At 36.3% G+C, this 21,789-nt stretch overlaps 1 protein-coding gene across 3 annotated transcripts in view; it reads left to right on the top strand.

Annotated features, from left to right (window-relative positions):
* Nucleotides 1-18,867, top strand: part of LOC126965275 (AP-3 complex subunit beta-2) — a 47,366-nt gene extending 28,499 nt beyond the window's left edge. For 2 of the 3 annotated variants that reach the window (XM_050808775.1, XM_050808776.1), the window contains exons 14-22: nucleotides 122-219; nucleotides 1,187-1,249; nucleotides 2,539-2,635; nucleotides 4,115-4,268; nucleotides 8,035-8,243; nucleotides 9,135-9,273; nucleotides 10,043-10,152; nucleotides 13,383-13,486; nucleotides 18,689-18,867. In XM_050808775.1, the coding sequence (XP_050664732.1) occupies nucleotides 122-219; nucleotides 1,187-1,249; nucleotides 2,539-2,635; nucleotides 4,115-4,268; nucleotides 8,035-8,243; nucleotides 9,135-9,273; nucleotides 10,043-10,152; nucleotides 13,383-13,486; nucleotides 18,689-18,842 (1,128 nt within the window). In that variant the 3' untranslated portion in view covers nucleotides 18,843-18,867. Of the gene's footprint in view, nucleotides 1-121; nucleotides 220-1,186; nucleotides 1,250-2,538; nucleotides 2,659-4,114; nucleotides 4,269-8,034; nucleotides 8,244-9,134; nucleotides 9,274-10,042; nucleotides 10,153-13,382; nucleotides 13,487-18,688 lie in introns of those variants that run through there. The other variant, XM_050808777.1, reaches the window with a different exon arrangement.
* Nucleotides 18,868-21,789: the final 2,922 nt, after the last annotated feature.

Raw genomic sequence — 21,789 nt, 5'->3', positions numbered from 1 at the left:
TAGAATTTAAAATCACTTGGTGAATGTCAAAATCTACAAACAAATTTATACCAAATAGTTTTATCTTTGTCCAAATCGGTCTAAAACTGGCGTTTTATAGAATTCTATTAAACCGTTACAGAAGAACAAGAACTTCTACTCGGAGCCGGGCAGCGAGTCGGAGTCCGGTTCCACCTCATCATCGTCAGGGTCCTCCGACTCTGAGGAATCTTCTGATGAGTAAGTATTAGCTACATCTATTACCGTGGCCATAGATGTAAAGACGTCGAATTATCATTAAACTACTGGCTCTCATATTGCGCTCGCTCGTTGCCGAGGTGAAGGTGTTGTTCTTCAGCGCATTCAGCACCGCCATACTATCGGAGAGTATTCTAATATTATAGCCCACGGACGAGTAAAAAAAGAAGGACTCCGCGCCGTGATATTAGCAAGTGAAGCACCGTTATGCTAGTGTGTGTGCGGTAACGGGGGAATTTTTTCTCCCTTAAATAATAATCCTTTTAATAATAATAATAATCCTTTTTTATTCAACTAATAATATGTGGTACAAAATGTTTTTTGTGCCCTACCCTCTGCGATAGGATACCCTGAGTTGCAGAGGCTAGGTCCTTCCGAAAGGCTATCCATTATTAAACATAATTAGCAAACTCACTAAAAAGAGGTATGTGTGTGTGCGTGTATGTGTATGAGTGCATGTGTGTGTAAGTGTGTGTGTGTTTGTGAAGTATTTGTTAGTATGTCAAACTGTGCACAGGATTAAATAAATGTTAGTAATTGAATATTAAGTAAAATAATCATATATGGCCACAAATACTTATATAGTATCGTTTTTACACTTTTTGACAACGCACGACGGCATTTTAATAATATTTTATTGCGATGCAAACTGGTCTGTCACAGACGATGGTAAATCTCATAAGTGCGGCCGATCGGCTTGTATTAATCTAAGTGTGTGCGTGGGGCTATGTATTTACACTTTTACCGGCTTGTTTTGGTGCTTCACTGTTATTTAAGGTGACACGGAGTCCTTCTTTTTTTACTCGTCCATGTTCTAGACATGTGCTTTACTACTCAGTATAGCGTTTTCCTCGATGGGACATTGGAATATGGAGCTGTGTATGCCCAAGATTATTAGTGTGTGTATGTTTGTATAATTTGTAATAAATTTACCATTTTATTATTTTAGAGAAGAGGAAAAGAACTCCAACGACAATGAAGGTCTGAAAACCAATAAAGTGAATAATTATAAGTAAGTATAATATATATAATTTTATATATTGTACTCAGCTTAACTCACTTATTAGGACTAGAAATTTATGGCCCTTTGCTTTTTATCTAAATTCTCCTAGAGTAGGCATTATTAAACTAACAGCTGTATACACTTCGCTTAAAATGTGATTTGTTTTTTAACCGACTTGAAAAAATGAGGAGGTTCTCAATTCGTCGGTAAATTTTTTAATGTTTGTAACATCACAACTTTCGACTCGTTGAACTGATGTTCATAATTATTTTTTTATTTCAAAGCTGGTGCTTCCCGTGTAGTCCCATTGCAATTTGATCCTGATCTGACAATGGCATCCATGATAAAAACCAAAAAAGCCTTAAATTTGCTAGAAGTATGTGCGCGACAAATGGGCGCATAATTCAATAAATCTAACTCTAGTTACAATTATTGTTATTTTTGGGGTCGGTGTCAGCCATGGTAGGGGTATAACTATATATACATAGTTGTAGGTGAGATGTGCTTGTGTGGCACGTGCAACGTGACGCGGCGCGGGAGGACACCGATTCTAAAAATAACAATAACTGTAACTAGGATTAGATTAATTAAATAAATATACGCAATTATTTATTACTTTTTAGTTAATATATCTATTGTTTTGTTAAATTTTGACAATAAGAATAGAGCTAATGAACACTTTCTTAGTTTAACTCTACTTAATAAATTAAGTTAAAATTAAATTGCTTATTAAACTAAGGCTGGATTGTAATTAAAATAATAAAACTGCTTTTAATGTTAAAGGAAAAATCTTTGTTCGTCTCCCTCGTCCGCTTTGATATTTATTTATTTATTATATAAACTTACAGTTTTACCCAAAGCGTTTACAAACTAGTCAAAGAAATACAATTAAAATAACAAAATTAGATTTTAAATTAAAGGTAAAAAAATAATGATAAAATAATGCAAAATATGTCAAGTTATATAAAATCAATAATGTCCATAGCGTAATATTCAAATAAAAAAAACAAAGGTTTTAAGTCAATAATAAAAAAAATGTGGGACGCTCCTTTGCACAAGATTCTGGTTAGAGTATGGGTACCACAACGGCGCCTATTTCTGACGTGAACGTTCACTAAGCTGACGAGCGCAATTGTAATGCCGCTCAGAAGATTTGGGCTTTTCAAGAATCCTGAGTGGCACAGCATTGTAATGGGTAGGGCGTATCAATTACCATCAGCTGAACGTCCTGCTCGTCTCGTCCCGTATTTTCATAAAAAAAATAAAAAAAGTTATTAACATTAATGTTGTGTGTGTAGGAGTGAGTCGGCCACGTCGCGCAGCGGGAGTGACACAGAGTCGGAATCGGAGAGTGGGAGTGAGACAGAGAATGACTCCGACGAGAAAGAGAGCGAGGTGAATAGACACTCATTAATTAGGTACAGTATGTATGTAAAATGTTTTCGACGAACACTCAGTTATAATTTGTCAGTGTTTTTGGTCAGGTCAATGGGTCAGTTTCATCTCTCAAAATTAAATTATAAAATGAATGTTATTATTATTATAAAGCTTTTACGTATAAATAAGTTATAAGGCGACTATTTATCATTTAAAAAACCATTATTCTTACCATAAAGTGGATTTATTTTGTGGAATTAAAAATACCAGAGGGCTATCGAATCTTTACAATAGTTTCAGAATATATTTAAAAATATCGAAGATTAGCCTATTATACCATTGTTTTCTGTGTATTGTAAATTAATATTAATTTGCTAATGTGTGAGTCTCCCAAAATGGCTTCCGATGCTAAGGAAGTTCAAGGCCATTTCCACTTGTTTTAACTATTCCGTGATTAATAAGATCTTTGTGCTGCAGAAGAATACTATTCATGCTATTTATAACTTAGATCCTTGAGTATAATTGAGAAAAAAAATCCGATAAATTAAATTAGTAACTGTTCCTGTACAATATATTCTTGATAGTGTCTTTTTAATATTTAAAATATAATATACTTCTTTCAATAAAATATTTATTACATATACTGTAGCTACCAAGTATAGGCTATAGTAATACCAACTTATCTGTGAAGTGACAAAAATAGGAACTACGGTCGCCATGTTGAAATGTCATTCGACTGTCAGTGTCTACTACTTTCAAGTGTTCCGTGTGTTTTATTGCGATACTTCTGAATTTAAATCGTTAAATATGCCCCGACTATTGTGCACATTGGAATCAATTTGCAACACTGAAACTACGATGGCGACAACCATCAGTTCACAGATAAGTTGGTGACACTGTACTATATATGTCAGACGTGGAGTTTTAACTCTGGTCGGTTAAAACTTTATTGTGGTCTAGACCATTACAAATCTGCCCACAACACAGCATTGAAACAATGTGTTCAGCATTGTAATACTTTTTGGAGACCAATAAAAATATCCTCATTCACAGTTGATAATATCATGATACTTTCCAAAATATTATTTCGCAATCTATATATATAAAAATGAATTGCTGTTCGTTAGTCTCGCTAAAACTCGAGAACGACTGGACCGATTTGGCTTATTTTGGTCTTGAATTATTTGTGGAAGTCCAGAGAAGGTTTAAAAGGTGAATAAATAGGAAAATGCTGCTAAATTAAATAAAAACAACAAATTTGTTTTTCCTTTGATGTGTCCATACATAATTTCTATGAGAGAATTTATTGACGCACGGTTTGACAGTTCTGCTGTGAAACAATATCATTACGACAGCAGGGTGCATATTTTACGAAGTAATTTTTGATGTTATGATACATTATTGACAAATTCATATAAAAACATTATTTTATTTATTATATACAGAACAACGTCTGTCGGGTCAGCTAGTGCTTAATAATTTATTTATTTACACTAGGTGCAGTCGAACCCGAAGCCCGTGGACAACAACGCGAAGTCCAACATTGAACTACTGCTGGACTTGGATTTTGATGATTCTGATCACAAGTTGGCGTTGCCCACTCTAACGCCCACCGCTGGAGTAGCCCTGCCCACTCCTGTGCTGGGATATGGTCAGTGAATATAATATGTTAAATAATTGGCTTCAAAGAAACTGGGCGTCATTAATAGAGCACGGCAATACTTCAAGTCGGCCCACATTCTAGCGCTCTACAAAGCGCAGGTCCGGCCACACATGGAGTATTGCTGTCATATCTAGTCTGGCGCACCCTAGTATCAGCTCGATCCATTTGGCCGCGTGCAACGCAGAGCAGCTCGAATTGTCGGGGACCCAGTGCTTTGTGAACGGCTTTGCGTTACGTAGAGACGTCGATTCATTGTGTCTTCTACCGCATTTATCACGGGGAGTGTTCCGAAGAGCTGTTTAACCTGATTCCTGCCGCCGAATTCCACCTTCGCACGACACGCCACAACTTAGGATATCATCCCCACCATCTGGATGTGTGGCGGTCCTCCACAGTGCGGTTTTCAAGGAGCTTTCTTCCACGTACTACAAAGCTGTGGAATGAACCTTGTGCGGTGTTTCCGGGACGATACGACATGGGTACCTTCAAAAAAAGCGCGTACACCTTCCTTAAAGGCCGGCTCCTGTGATTCCTCTGGTGTTGCAAGAGATTGTGGGCGGCGGTGATCACTAAACAACAGGTGACCCGTACGCTCGTTGGTCCTCCTATTCCATAAAAAAAATCTGTTCAATTCCGGTTTGAAGCGTGTTCTGTAAGGTGTGGTAACAGGATAACTTAGCGGCTGTTTAACGTTAGCGGACCATTATGAATAAGGGGGTAAGTATTTAACAATTGTTGGCAATTTTCGGCAGTTGACATCTTTATTCGGGAATTCCTTTACTTTAAGATTTTGTTTCGAAAATTCCTCTAGCTACAAAATTTATTGATTTTCAAAAAATATACAAATTCTTTGGAATCTTCAATTGTTTATAAGTTTTGCATTGTTACAGCCGCCCCAATGCGTGCAACAAGAATTAACCCGTTTTTAACTAGTTGACTAAGAAAAAAAAAATAAAGAAAAATGTATAAGTAGTACGACACACAAAATATACAAAAGAGATAAAATAAACTTATAATTATACTCTTTATTGGTAGCAAACTAAAATTAACGTGAAATAAAAAACTAAAACTTACTTAAACTTACATGTTAACTAATTTAAATTTATTTTCTTTAGGGTATCGATATTATTCTATAACAATGGTCGATGACCACAAATAAAATCTGAGAGTTGAACAAAGTATACAAGATTTTATGACGATACGGTTGGCTCAGTTGTAAAGAGCGCTCGCACGGAACGTGAGAGGTCATGGGTTTGAGTCCCGCAACTTTCATAATTTTTTTTTCAAATTTAATTTGTGTATTAATCCCAGAAGTGAGGGTTATCACTTAAAACATAACAAATTGTAAGTACGTAAGTAAGTAGTATATTTTTTAAACACTACAAAAACAGGAAAACATTTACAAAATATAATATCAAACAATATGAAAAGCTTATCTAAATAATTACGAATATAATATACATGCATAATCTACTTAAAACTAACATACATTAAGAATGGTTGCTTTTAATGCAGCCCTCGTAGTATGGCTTATTCTACGAGGGCTGCACTAAAAGTATCGAGAATGGAATGTTTCCACTGTTCCTGCCATATTAAAATCTTTTTAATTTAAAACTCCTTGATTTTAAAAATCGAATACCATTTATTTATTTATAAAAAGATTCTCGGTCTTGTTACAAGGTCTTTTCAAACATGATTAGTCGTTGAGAAAATGGAATTGACTCGAGAAAATTCTAGAGCGATGATTTATTATGACTTGGTGTGTGAAGTGGTTTAACACAAAAACAGTGTGTTGACCGGATGATTACTGCATTTGGTGATGAAGCCCCATCCAAAACCACAATTTATCGCTGGTTTGCTGAATTTCAACGTGGACGTGTCAAGCTCAGTGATGATGCCCGTCAAGTTCGTCCAAAAACTGCAGTCACCAAAGAAAACGTTGATGCTGTGCGTAAGCTGATTGAGGAAGATCGACATGTGACATATCGCGAAATTCAGGCAACTTTAGATATTAGCATGAGTCAAATACAAATAATCTTGCATGAACAATTCGGTGTAAAAAAGTTGTTTTCCCGATGGATACCGCATTTGCTCTGTGAAGAGCAAAAAGCGGCTCGCGTTACTTGGTGCGTCTCTCGAAAGATTCCACGCAGGATTCTCAAATGCTGTATACAACATCGTATCAGGTGACGAATCCTGGATATACGCGTACGAACGGGAAACAAAAAACCAGTCACGAGTTTGGGTGTTCGAAAATGAGTTAAAGCCAACAAAAATTGTTCGTTCACGGAGTGTTGAAAAAAAAAATGGTGGCCACGTTTGTCTCCAAAACCGGCCATGTTGCGACTATTCCTCTTGAGGGACAAAGAACGGTAACTGCAGAATGGTATGCTAGCATTTGTTTGTCACAGGTCGTTTCTGAACTCCGTAAAGAGAACTGCAACCGCCGCATCATCCTCCATCACGACAATGCGAGTTCTCACACCGCGCCCAGAACAAAAGAGTTTTTAGAGCATGAAAACATAGAATTATTAGACCATCCGCCGTGCAGCCCCGACCTAAGCCCTAATGATTTCTATACTTTCCCTAAAATAAAGAATAAATTCTTTTTTCTTCTTCTTTCTAAAAAAGGTCAGAGATTTTCATCACCTGAAGAAGCTGTGGACGCCTACAAAACGACCATTTTGGAGACCCCAACTTCCGAATGGAATGGTTGCTTCAATGATTGGTTCCATCGTATGGAAAAATGTGTCAAATTCCGCGGAGAATACTTCGAAAAGCAATAAATACATTTTTAAATAGTAATGTTGTGTCACTTCCTTGATTCCCGAAATTTTCAGTTCCGCCCTCGTATATCAACAATATAAGGTGGTGTTTGCAGTGTTTCGTCCCAACACTGATTTTCAGTAGCTACTTTCAAGATGGCGTCGCGATTACACAAGTGCCACAAGTGCTTCGACAATTAAATATAATGAGTATGTTGAATTGATAATACTCAGAACATAAGGTTAAAATAATATTGTTTTAGACGTCAAGGTCGTGACAATTATTACTTGGATATATTGTATTGATTATCTTGTATATATAAACTTCTCGTGTCGCGGTGTTTGTTGCCAAACTCCTCCGAAACGGTTTGTATGAAATTTTGTGTGCATATCGGGTAGGTCAAAATGAATGGTCAATGAGTTATAAAATACTAAACTATAATAATAATAATAATTATAAAGCCATTTTATTTCGAACTAAAAACATTTAACATTTGAATAATCTATAATCTTAAGCTAAAGCTTAAGTATAAACTATAAAATGTCTCATAGTTCGGCGTGTCGATTGGTAAAGGCCTCCTCCAACGATTTCCACTCCTTTCCATTTTTGGGCGGCTCTTATCCAGTTAGGTCCTGCTGTCAATTTTATTTCGCCTTTCCACCTTGTGTGCTGTCTTCCTTTTCCTTCCGTTTTCTTTTGCCATCTCTTGGGTACTATTCTGTAAGTTTTTTTTTTATGGAATAGGAGGACAAACGAGCGTACGGGTTACCTGGTGTTAAGTGATCACCGCCGCCCACAATCTCTTGCAACACCAGAGGAATCACAGGAGCGTTGTCGGCCTTTAAGGAAGGAGTATGCGCTTTTTTTGGAGGTACCCATGTCGTATCGTCGCGGAAACACCGCATAAGGAAGCTCATTCCACAGCTTTGTAGTACGTGGAAGAAAGCTCCTTGAAGGCCATTTAAAGTTTATTATATAATTTGAGCAGGAGTAGATTCCGGCATAGCGGACGTGGGCCCGAGTGCGCCGTGCTCGTTCGCCAGCGAGGTGGTCTCTCGCGCCGTGTGGGGCGGAGTGTCCGCGCGCGCCTCGTTCCCGCGCACGCCGCACCTGCGGGCTCGCTCGCTGCTGGCCGTACATCTGGAACTCACCAATCACTCCGCGCGGGACGTTACCGGCATCCGACTCAACAAGAAGGTATTTTTTTATGAAAAAACGAATTGAGAACTACCCTCCATTTTTGAAGTCGGTTAAAAACAAGGGACCAAATGAGCAGGAATGGACGTTCAGCTGATGGTGATTGATACGGCCTACAATGCAGTGCCGCTCAGGATTCTTGAATTCTGTGCAGCACTACAATAATTAGCGTAATTCCAGAAAAAAGGTCATTTCATGTGGAAATTGTGTTAAGATTGAAGAACACAAAATGCGATTTCTGTTAATATAACAGATCTATAACAAAATGGCAGCCCTGCTGTCACTCTTTAAATGACATTATGACTAAGTAGCCCAACCCACATGTATGGAATAGACTAATATTTATTAAACTTTAAACAAGAATTCCTTAAAATGTGATGTTTGTGGCTTGGAACGTTTTTCAGGAACTACGTCCAATGCGCTCGTCACCTTGAGACATAAGATGTTAAGTCTCATTTGCCCAGTAATTACGGGTAACCGCAGCGTCTATTATTTTTAATTTTATCCTTTTATATACAGTCATATACACTGTTCGCGATAAAAAAAAATGATATCTTCTTAAAGATATATATTTCGTCTGTCTTAATAGGATTATAATTAAAATTTCATGTGTAGTTTAGGTGTCGCATGCAAGTAGTTTAAGTAGAATTGAGTGAATAAATGAAGGCTGTATTTGACAGTTAGATGAAAGATGAAGTATAATTGACAGAGTAGGTAAACGAAGTAATATTTGAATTATTTGATTGTTTAGGTGTATCATAATAAAATACAATTTAATACAGTCCACGATATAAAATCTGGCGTCGACATGCACCATTACTTAAAAATAAATAGACATTTTGCTTCCTGGCTATGTATGCTAGATGATGATCCACTTCATTATTGTCTCAGACCTTGACGGGGTCCCGCAGCATCGTTGAGTTCCCTCCCGTAGCCGTACTGGGCCCAGGCGCCACCACCACCGTGCTCCTGGGCGTGGACTTCACCGACTCCATCCAGCCCGTTGAGTTCACCCTGCTCAGCTCTATAGGTACACGAGATAAAAAAAACATTTTTCACCTCTCCAGCACGAAAAGGGCGCTATTGCTACGTGAAAACTCGCAGCAGCGTGAGGCAAAGTGATTTAAATTTCGAACCCCACGTGACCATACATCCAGGAATAAAAAAATAAACAATACGATCCGGTTCGTTCCGAAACTCATTTTAGTCTAGTGCATTTTAAAGCGTTTTTGCTGCGAGTTTTCACGTAGAAATAAAGCCCTTTTCATGCAGGAGAGTTAAAAATAACTACTATCCGTTAGTAATCTTGCGAGCAGTCTTTCTGAGTACGAGCAGATGTGTTCGGGTAAGTTATTTGTTTGGAGATGATCTCCAGTAGGAACTTCTTCCATGTGTATATTGGCTTAGTCATCACTGTTGGGATACGTGCTCAGGCACGACAGGTACGAACTCCTAAGACTCATCATGATGGGAACAGTTGCCGTTAGAAGAGGCGTAGTTCGCAGAAATAAGTCTTGGCTGCGCAACATCCGTGAGTGGATAGGAATCGCGAATGCGGCAGAATTATTTCGCCTCGCTAGTCGGAGAGGCACGCGAAGAAGAAGTAGGTGATTTAATAAATCTGGTAAGGTAAGGTGGACTGCAAGTTGGTTTGGGTGATGGTCCAGTCATTGTTTGTATTTGTTAGCGATTCATTTGATAAGATATCTAACGCTACAAAAACCTACGCCATAGAAATTAAAATGTTTAACTTACATAGTGACGAAACTGCAGCCTCACGCCATCTTATCATTTATCAGGTGAAGTAGGCGTGGTGATATCCCCGCCGGTGGGTGAGTTGATGCGCTCGGTCACAATGTCCCCGGAGAGGTGGGACCTCGAGCACAGGAAGCTGCGCGGTATGACCGAGGTAAAGTTATATGAATATTATATTGAAATTAGTTCTACATTAATTGTATACATAACTGATTCCCTCCGCCGAATTCCACCTTCGCCACGACACGCCACAAGTTAGGACATCAACCCCACCATCTGGATGTGTGGCGGTCCTCCACAGTGCGGTTTTCAAGGAGCTTTCTTCCACGTACTACAAAGCTGTGGAATGAGCTTCCTTGTGCGGTGTTTCCGGGACGATACGACATGGGTATCTTCAAAAAATGCGCGTACACCTTCCTTAAAGGCCGGCAACGCTCTTGTGATTCCTCTGGTGTTGCAAGAGAATGTGGGCGGCGGTGATCACTTAACACCAGGTGACCCGTACGCTCGTTTGTCCTCCTATTCCATATAAAAAAATAATAGAGCTAGAGTCAATGTTAAGAAAAACGAATTATAGTATTGGATGTGGTTTGGTGATTTACTATTTTGATCTAACAACAAAAAATGTGTTTGTAAAGACATCTTGTTATTAGTTATTTTTGATAGGATACTCATAAAAGAGTCTGTTAAATTATACCCGTCAGATTTTGTAGGTACCTACGTGGTTGGCGCTCTGTTAACGGTTAACGATACCACATTTACTTAAAAAAAACGCGCAAGTGCCTCACAGAACGGTTGGTTGCCAAGTGCAAGTATGGTTTTCCTCGTATTAACTTTTCTATCATCATCAGCCGGGAGACGTCCATTGCTGGACAAATGCCTGCTAAAAATCTCCACGACCATCAGTCCTGCGCTGCCCTCATCCAACGTATTCCGGCGATCGTGGGTGACCTACAAACACTGCGTCTTCCTGCCCATCTGTCCGTCGAGCTTGTGCGTGTGACCTGCCCACCGCCACATCAGTTTCGCAATAATTTGGGCTATGTCGGTGTCTTTAGATCTCCTATGGATCTTCTCATTTCTGATTCGATCTCGCAGTGAAACTCCTAGCATAGCCCTCTCCATTGCCCACTGAGAGCTTTCTTATAAGGCCCATAGTTAGCGACCACGTCTGCGTACCGTAAGTCATCACTGGCAATACGCACTGGTTGAAAATCTTCGTCTTCAGACATCATGCAAACCTCTGTATTTTGCAAGAGCTCTCAGTACATCCCTGATCTGATTGTGGAATTAAACCATCTTCAAAAAAATAATAGTTCAAAAAACTAAAAAGCACGCTTAATATAATTTATTAAAATTTATTTTCTATTTTTTAGTTGCATTTTATATAAAGCGTGCTTTTTAGTTTTTTTAAACTATTATTTATTTTTAATTTTTTAGGTAAATTTTCTATAAAAGCGTATTTTTAAAACTATTAAGTACTTTAACATCAATTATCCTTATCGACAATAGATAAAAATGATATATATTGACAAAAATCTTATTATCAATTTAGTGTATTGTCATCGGTCCTCGATAAATCTACAAAGTTTGAATGACATCTGGCCGTTTAAAGTGGTTCAAAATCGTTTCTAAAGGAGTCAGTTACAAACATAGATACAAACATACAAGTGAAGCTAATATAAAGTGGATAATAAAAATTAGGTCGATCTTTTCTATCGCACTTTCTTACCTAATTCTCTCAGTGGCACATTGGCCGAATCGTACCTAATAACCCTCCCCATTATGAATCAAAAATTTATTTATCATATTTATATTTAAACTTGGTCACAGAAAAGATCCGTATCAAAAATATATGGCAATAGTGTACGATACTCATAAGATTTTACACAAATATTTTATTTTGTCTCAAAAGAAAACATATTATACAAAAAAAAACACATACATACATAAACTCACGCCTTGTTACCGTCGAGGTAGGCAGAGACAATAGAATGCCATTTGCTTCTATCCTTACAAACCTCACGCGCTTCCTCTACATTCATTACTCTTTTCACACATGCTCCCCGGTTGCGGGTGCTTCGGACCTCTCCTTTTCTCAAAACGTCCCCAATTTGGTCGACGAATGTTCTACGAGGTCTCCCGCGACCGACTTGCCCACACACACTTGCCTTATATATTTGATGCGTCATTCTTTCTTCACAAATACAAAAAAAACATGTACAGTTTACTACATACTTATAATACCTACTACACAACATTATACATCACAACCATTAGGTACAAACATTTAAGAAGAAGTCTACATAGGTACGAAGTTGTTACTGCTAGGACTTGTTAAATAAACTAGGTACATACAGACAGTTGGTTTATTTGAAACAGACATAAAAGCTGGCGCCTTTTTCCACAAAATAGCTATTTTGCTGGAGAGTAGGTATATAGTTTACATTATGTCAACAATTTACTAGTACATGGCTGAGCTCTAACTCCTAACTAAGTTTGCCTGTTCTAAGCTATCGGGTTCTTCAGTTCGTGAATATTTATAACGCGGATAAAATAAAACTTACTTTTTTAATAAAACCGCACAGAATTTTCAAATACAGGACAGAGTTATTACTAGTTGAATAATATTGCCGGTACCTTAAAATCTTCCACTTGTAACAATAACAGGAGGAATATGTTATAAATATTGGACGAATGATCGAACCTCACTGAAATTGCTTTAACTCCGTTCATCTCAATTTACTACTAAAGAGAATATGAGACGAAAGATGTAGTTCTAATTTGCACCACGCGCACGAGACGCTATTACTAATGCGCGTCATTTTCATATTTTAAACGTCAGGATTTGTAGCTATTTTCCGACTAATATTTATAACTTTGTGTCGTCACTTATTGTACTGTTTACTTTTTTTTGCGCCCAAACAAAGAGAAAGGGCTACGCTCCGGGATAACGACAGGAGGGAGGTGGTTAATGCTCATGCAATACCAACGCAGTCTGCGTTGGTTATGTGGGACTCACGTAAAACCTAGGTCCTCCTCTAAGCCTTCATCGAAGGCGACCTTCTCTTGGGGAGAGAGAGGCGCAAGCGGCACTCGTTATGGAGTATCCGTTTACTCGCAAACGTGTTCTTAACACTTTAATCAATCAATACACTGATAGTACAATGTAATTTTGTACCCTTTGGCACAGCGCCATCTCTTGGAAATTTTAGGAACTTTATTGATTAAAAAGCAATCATTTCACACTAACTTAGACACTATAGCTTAAAAATGGTATTTTCATACTTGTGAATTAAGTTACTATTGTGTGCTAGCTATAAATAACGCTATGAGGGCCTCACAATAATTTTAATTTGAGATGTGCAACTATCTCGTGTGCAGTGTAAGAAGAAAGCTCCGAAGTTGTCCGATGACGTGATGATGTGCCTCCGAGTGTTTGAGACGGCCAACCTGGGACCCATCGACTCCAGCCCGCCACTGCTCAAGTACGTAATATGGATTAATTTATTTGTAAGGTTTGCCAACAGGTTTAAATCTTGGTTACGACCAGAATTCCCATTCATATCTTATGTTAATATATATAAATCCAGTTTTCTGATGTTTGTTTCCAGTGAACTCCTAAACTAATGAACGGATTTTAATGGGGATTACTTAATGCTGTTTGGTCCAACTTGAGAGATATTTGGGACCCATAATTATTTTTATTTCCAATATTTGTTTTGTGTGGACATATTTTCTATGAGAGATTTAATTGACACACGGCTTGACAGTTCTGCTGTGAAACAATATTGCATTATAACAACAGGGAGCATATCTTACGTAACAACTCTTGATGTTTTGAAATATTATTGACAAATTCATAAAAAAACAGTATTTTATTTATTATGTACAGAACAACGTCTATCGGGTCAGCTAGTTATAAATAGAGGTGCAGACCCAATCACACGCAAACGGATATGGATTAAATGTTAGTAAAAAATATGGAAAACTAATAATTAATATTAAAATTTTGAATACAAATTACTTTAGATAAAGAATCTGAAAAAAATATCTATACAAGTTGCGTGACGGAGAGTGTTGTTGTGTCCGCAACACGTCTTGGGCAACAAGCCGTTTTGACTCAAATTGGTCCTGGTATTAATTACATAAAAGGGATCTATGCTAATGGAACATTAATTATAGAAATTACTGTTAAAAAAGGTTAGATAAACACCTTATACTAGCGAATTTCCCCCTTATTCATAATGGTACGCTAACTTTAATCAGTCGCTAAGGAGTGTTTATTCTCATTCTGACTTAGGTCAATAGAAGAAGACTGAGTGAGAATTAGCAATGCTTTAAGTTAGCAGACTATTATGAATAAGGGGGTTAATGTTTACATGGTAGGGGTACAGGCATAAAAAGCATTTATTTTCTCAAAATTGATTCATTTAGAATTCTTTTTGATGTCATTTCTAATATACTAGACACTACTACCGCTTCGGAAACAAATGGCGCTCTGAGAGAGAAGAAGCGGCGCAAGAAACTCTCCCAGCATTCTTTTTTATGCGCTCTTTTTAATAAAAATATACAAAATTGTACATTCATTGCTATTGCTATAAAATAATCATAATCTAGTCCCAGGCTGTCTGACACTTATACAAAAACACACCAGAGGGCCTACCATCAACTTTTAATCAGTGATGCGAATCCGATGCAGTTCAGTTTAGGTACCCAAACTGAATCACTGAAATTCGTACCATGAAGTGCCTTTTACTGAAGGTTTTAAGTGCGTTTGGATCGCTTATGAAGAATGAACGAAATAAAATTGCGTTTCGAAACCTAAAATGATATTATTTTAGAGTTTTTTTTGCGTAGAAAATACTAAAAATACATTTTAAAATTGCGCAATTGCGTCAAATTATAAATCATTAAGGCCTTTTTTATACTTATTAAATAATAACAATATAAATAAATATAGTTCTTTGAATTACAAATTAAATGTTTTCTTGTGTGTTTTCGTAAAAATAACGAGTTATGAACGCATTTTCATTGATGTTTGATTTGACAGGACCACAGAGTACATTTTTTTTAATTCGTTCTTGCGAACAGGCTATAGCCCGGGCCCTTACTGCCTCGTCTTTAGTATTTTCATTTTTGGTATTTATTTTCAGTATTTTGTTTTACAAAAAAGTCCAATAAAGTATTCTCATCTCATCTTTAATCAATAAAATGTTTCTTTTCTATGTTTTCACTATTTTTTAAAAGTAATTAACAACACGATTCACTTTCCACTAAGGAAATAGCAACTTTTTTCGAATCGTTCACTTTGACAAATAAGCTATCCAGTTTAGGTTGAAATAACACCTCATGGTACAAATGAATGAACGAACTAAATTAGTTTGCGATTCAGTTGATATCATTTTTGACATTCAATTGACATCATTGCGATTTAATGAGTTGATTTGACGTAAACCTAAATAAGATAGCTCTAATCACGTCGTGGTATGAAATAGCAAAGCAGTTCATTTTAGGTTGTCAATTGAATCGCAATAAGAGTTCATGGTAGGCCCGCTGATCCGCAGCAATGCCCTACATCGAAGCGTACTTATAGTTCTCTATTACTTCTGTAATGGCGAGTTTTTGGAGGTCACTTCAAAGTGTAATTCACTACAGCTTCCTCAAATCCGGTCAAGCAATAACAGTATATTATTATGTCTATTGTACTGAACTTCGTACAAAGATATTATATTAGCTATGTCTATTATTAATTATTACGGTGAAACTCCCAGAGAGACAACCTCGACTTAACCAATACAAAATTTAAAATAAGACATGATCTCACTCATTGAAAGCCAAAAACTGCCACCCATTCGAAAAAGTACGCCTCTGAACGCCCTAAAAACGGGCACAACAAACTCTACAACTTCACGGCAACGGCTTCTTTTTAACCGACTTAAAAAAGGAGGATGTTCTCAATTCGATTGGTATTTTTTTATGTAAGTCTATCGACTACTCTGAGATTTATGAATGGATTTACGTAATTCTTCTTTGGTTCGATGCGGAATAGATTTGATTCCGTAATAATTTTAAATAGTTTGGCCCAGTAGTATAAACATTTTTGTGTACGTGGATGACGTAATTGTTTTTCGTGTACGGCTTTTTTAGGCGTTTTTATTCAGGTTGATTATATATTATTATTATTAACTTACACTAAAAAGACAAAAAAGGAACTACGTTTAAAAAAACCGATTTCAAAAACTGAAAAGTATCAAATATGTAACTAAAAATTTAATTTAATACACCTCTTATGCAAACCTTTACCTTTAATATTAATAAATTACTATTATTTGTATGTGCAACATATTAATAGCTTTGAAGTCGGTCGGTGAAGTTGAAGTCGAAAATAAGAAATTATATTTTTAACCGACTTCAAAAAGGTGGAGGTTGTCAATTCGATCGGTATTTTTTTTATGTATGTACACCGATTATTCTGAGATTTATGATCTCATTTACCACAATAGATGCCATTTGGTCCCATATAAATTTTACATAGTTTGGCCCAGTAGTTTTCATTTTTAGAACATTTTTTATGAAAATTTTTGTTCACCTCGATGGTATAATTGTTTTTTGTGTGCCGATTTTTAGGAGTTTTCATTCAGGTTGATTATATATTATAATTATTAACTGACACTAGAAAGTAAAATATAAAAAATAAATCTACGTTTAAAAAAACCGACTTCTAAAACTGAAAAGTATCAAATAACTAAAAATTTAATTTAATACACCTCGCAAACCTTTACCTTTAATATTCATAAAATACTATTATTTGTATGTGCTACATATTGATAGGTTTTAAATCGGTACCCTAAACAAAATAAAACTAAATATTATAAATAGCTTACTTACTGTAATTATTAAGGTTGTCTGGCCACGCGTGTTTTAATTTATTTTTTTAGTCATTTGATACTTTTCAGTTTTTGAAGTCGGTTTTTTCAAACTTTCAACTTCTCTGTAACTATTGCAGGGTCTAATTTAGGCTATTTCTCTCCCTTGAATAGAGCTACCACAAATATAATAGACACCAAGATAAGGTCGACATAATTGATCACAATTTAAAAAAAATATTTATAAACGGTTCTTTCAAGGGTGGGATTATCTCAATCTATTTTTGTGTTAATTTATATTAAGATTCTATTTGAATAGCATGTCATATTCGCCTATAATTGAGACATCACTTACCATAAGAATGTAATTGTTTTGTTGGCGGAATTTATGAAATAAATAAATAATTTATTTACAACAATGATAATATTATAGTATTAAAAGAGGTAGATATGTCACTAGCGCGCCGAAAATCAATCGCCTAAATGGAGTCAATTGGTTCATTTGGTCGTAGTCGCTCTCTCGATACGAAAACGGTACATACGCGTTTGTTGTTCATAGAATTGCTTACAATTTGATATAGGTACAACATTAAAATGCCGTCTTGTGTTATCGGAAGATGCACCAATACATAAATTATATAAATTCATAGAATTACATACCACAGTTAAGAAAGCAATGAATTATAACATTTTATTTGATTTAATTATTTATCGGACAAAATAAATATGTCGCCATGACAACGCTGATCGCCGCCAAGCCGATCATAGATTAACGTACAGAAATGACAAAATATTGAGGCTGTCTGTTGCGGGATGATCTAGGTAGAATATTTTAGGAAATGATGTAAAAAAGTCGTTGTTGCAGTGAATGTAATACGAAAAGTAATAATTTTTAATAAACAAGTGCGTATATAGGTAGCTGAACTATCAAACTACTTTTATATAGTTTTAGGGTAGGTAGCGGATGTAGACAGTGAGTGCTATTTTTTTACGTAGGAGTTTTTTCAGTAACACTGTCCCTTTCAGTATATCCCTTGCTAACTGCAGAAGATTCAATGGATCATTTTCTTCTTCTCCCATTAACTTATTGTAATAAACCCTCAACAAAAAGACATTCATAAATAATATAAGATACAAAAAATAATAATTGTAATCTTAAATCTTTTTGGGAGCCGTCGTTAGTAAAATTGTAAAAATGGGACCCTTACTGTAGATTTATTTTTTTATTTTTAGAGACATTTCGGGTTTGTTTTGGTGTCTGTATGTTTTTTATTATTTTATGTATAAATAATTGATATCATCAATGTGGCTATATATTATAATAAATATGAAATTTTTTTTTTATAAAATCAATGACACATTATCTACCTAAGTTCAATGCAGTTTTACTACTTTATAGCTTTTACTACATGAACTCATGAATGAATCGTAATTTTGGCATAAATCACAGTGTACGGTAAAAATCATATCTGATGAATTAAATGTATTTTTTCTATACAAATACAAAGAAATAAACAAATTAGAGTTATCTCTTTTTCGCTTGCGATAATTGCATTTACTATCCTTCTTTGACGTGTAATCGTAATGTAGTGTGCTATTGCAATGTTAAATTATTCATGTGTGCGTTAGTGTATCATTTTCAAACACCGAATGTTGTCTACGTAACCTATCTATACTTTTAAATATCATTGATTTACAACGAAAACTACGCAGACTATAATAGATACACATATTAATGAACTTATAACTCCCAAGTTGCGGTCGTGCTCAAGATATTTTTATTTCAAAAATTCCAACAATGTAACCTGTTGAACGTTCCAGGTTTGCAGGTCGTATGATCTCATCGCAAGAGCTGGTTCTACTGTCCGTCCAGATCGGGGTGGAGGAGTGCACGGTGGTCGCCAACTGTTCCAACATGGCCGTCGCCTCCCTACTCGCCAACGAAGTGGCCAACTCGTTCTCTAAGACTTATTAGTACTGTAAATAAATCATGTATATTCTGTTTGTGTTTTTCTTCGATCATAATATTTATAGTTATTAAATAAATGTTTGGTCGTAATTGGTTTTTAGTTTGGTCGAACCAAAAGTATAGAAGAAAGAGTACGTGTACAGAAAATTCGCTTAGTTAAACCCAGGGGTGGGACAGACGCCTTAAAGTGACGTTTTCAGAAGACTGTAGTGTGCCATCTGATAGTTGACCCGAAAATGAAAGCTTTGTCACTCGCTTTGAAACCTTTCAACTTTTGTGTTACTGCCCACTGGTCATAAAATGGCGGCTACGCCTAGCGTTTGCACATGTATGTAGCTCTCGTGTTCCATTTTGCATATTTACACTACTAAATCTATCCTTTGTTTTATGTTGTGACAAAATTAGATAACTAAAGCCACGTATTCATTAGTAAACATTTGTTAATAAACACTGTTAATAAACTGTTCATAAACGATGTTTCTTAATGTTTCATCATCTCTGTAAACAGTTTCTAAACAGTTCAGAAACATAGGTGATGAAACATTGTTTATGATACGTGTTGCTGTGCTCCCCACTACGAGTTGAGAGCAAGACGAAACATCTAGTTTATAAACAAAAGTCAACAGGAGCGGACCGCCACCTTTTCTTCTTTTTTTTTCGATTATTATGTAAGCAGCAGAGAGCATCACTACCAACTTGTTTAACGCTAGTCATAAAGAGTTTATCAACAAATGTTTACTAGTGAATACGTGGCTTTACTCTACGCGCAATTTCAACATGGTAAAAATTGCAAAACCTACATTAAACAGTAGAGTTAGTTATTTAATTGCGTTATTTTATTGAGTTATTTTATTACTTCTAAATGGTAAAAAATTGCAATACCTACATTAAAATGTAGAGTTAGTTGTTTAATTGCGTTATTTTATTGAGTTATTTTATTACTTCAACATGGTAAAAAATTGCAATACCTACATTAAAAAGTAGAGTTAGTTATTTAATTGCGTTATTTTATTGAGTTATTTTTTTACTTCAACATGGTAAAAAATTGCAATACCTACATTAAAAAGTAGAGTTAGTTATTTAATTGCGTTATTTTATTACTTCAACATGGTAAAAAATTGCAATACCTACATTAAAAAGTACAGTTTATTTTTTAATTTCGAGCTTTTATATAGTTATATTTGGGGCCAATCTCCAGATGGCGCCAGCTTTCAAATAGACAGCTCATAATGCGTAGAGAGAGCTCTCTTTTCCCTATATATTATTATACTCTATGGTTAAACCTTTTAAAGATAAAGCTACTTTGCGACCTGCTCATAAGATTCATTTTAAATCGTACAACTGCGTTAGATTAATAACACATCGATAAAAATCATATTACGCACATAACGATCTAAAGATCCTGATAAAGTACTCAATAAGTAAGTACGAGACTTATTTATTGAGTACTTTATATACTATATATAGGGCTGAGAAACGCTAATAACACGGCAGGCGCCATTTTCTCGCTTCTCTGCTGCTACTGGTGGGCTGTCTATAAGGTCGTCAACCAGTTTGCAAGACCAAAATTAGCTAACTCTTCGCACAATTATATAAGAAAGAATTACCAACTTAAGTACTTTGCCTAAATAGGAACCCAGGTAAGTATATTGAAAACGTTTGCTGTACCAGTGGGAGGCTCCTTTGCACAGGAAGCCGGCTAGATAATGGGTACCACAACGGCGCCTATTTCTGCCGTGAAGCAGTAATGTGTAAACATTAGTGTGTTTCGGTGAAGGGCGCCGTAGCTAGTGAAATTACTGGGCAAATGAGACTTAACATCTTATGTCTCAAGGTGACGAGCGCAATTGTAGTGCCGCTCAGAATTTTTGGGTTTTTCAAGAATCCTGAGCTGCACTGCATTGTAATGGGTAGGGCGTATCAATTACCATCAGCTGAACGTCCTGCTCGTCTCGTCCCTTATTTTCATAAAATTAACTTAAATTTGCTTTGTTAACCAAAACTCTAATATATCCCCGTGTATCTGAGTATTATTACTCTGGTCAAACAAAGAAACATATAGGTATGTATGACTGGAATACACATACAATACTGGAGACACGAAGCACGCGTGTTTCGGTCAGCGATTGAATTTGAACTACATATCACAGAGTAAATTTTATCGTCATATTACCATCTACCTCGAGGAGTCCGCGCGCTTATAGGTATGTTCTCACACCTAAATCGCGATGTGTCACTGTCACAACCAAAGGTCGTACGCGCATTTCCACGTCCACAATAAACCGGGACTCGTGAAGGAGCAACATACTTTCCGTACGTGTATTAGAATGTACCTATGACCAATGATCATTAAATAATAGCAGGCAGACGTCAAAAGAAGAAGAAGAAGACCTGGTACAAGATGGAGAGACGAGACTCTAGAAAGGTCATTTATCACATTGCGGTAGAAATCTGTCTGCACTCATAAAATCTATGAAGACATTTACTATTGGATCTGAAAAAAACAATGTGCAAACGCGGAAACATGTAGGTAACTATTTGTTAGGTGCCAGGTCTGGTGAGTACGTAGGAAGGTTAACGGTTTCTCGAGCTGTGTAACATCTTGCGTTATGATGGAGCAATAATGGTGAATGGTGATTCACGAGTCGACGCTGTCATATTGCCAGTTTCGAAGTCATTGTTCAAAAATCAGTATAATAGACGTGCAGTTTTTTCTTGAACGGGCTTAAGGCAGCTGTAGTGACACCATGATGTGACCACCAATGAATTACCATCACTTTTCGGTAAGCACTCAAATATTTTTTTAAATGATATTAAGGGAAGAGACGAGCAGGATGTTCAGCTGATGGTAATTGATACGCCTAGCCCATTTCATTTCAGTCCCGCTAAGAATTTTTTTTTTGACAATTACAACAGACGTCAGATTACGAAAGATAGAACAACATTGGGGAAC

This window comes from Leptidea sinapis, chromosome 7 (assembly GCF_905404315.1).
Source record: "Leptidea sinapis chromosome 7, ilLepSina1.1, whole genome shotgun sequence".
Taxonomy (NCBI): domain Eukaryota; kingdom Metazoa; phylum Arthropoda; class Insecta; order Lepidoptera; family Pieridae; genus Leptidea; species Leptidea sinapis.
The sequence above is the reverse complement of the archived record's forward strand: the minus strand, read 5'-3'. Positions and strand labels throughout refer to the sequence as shown.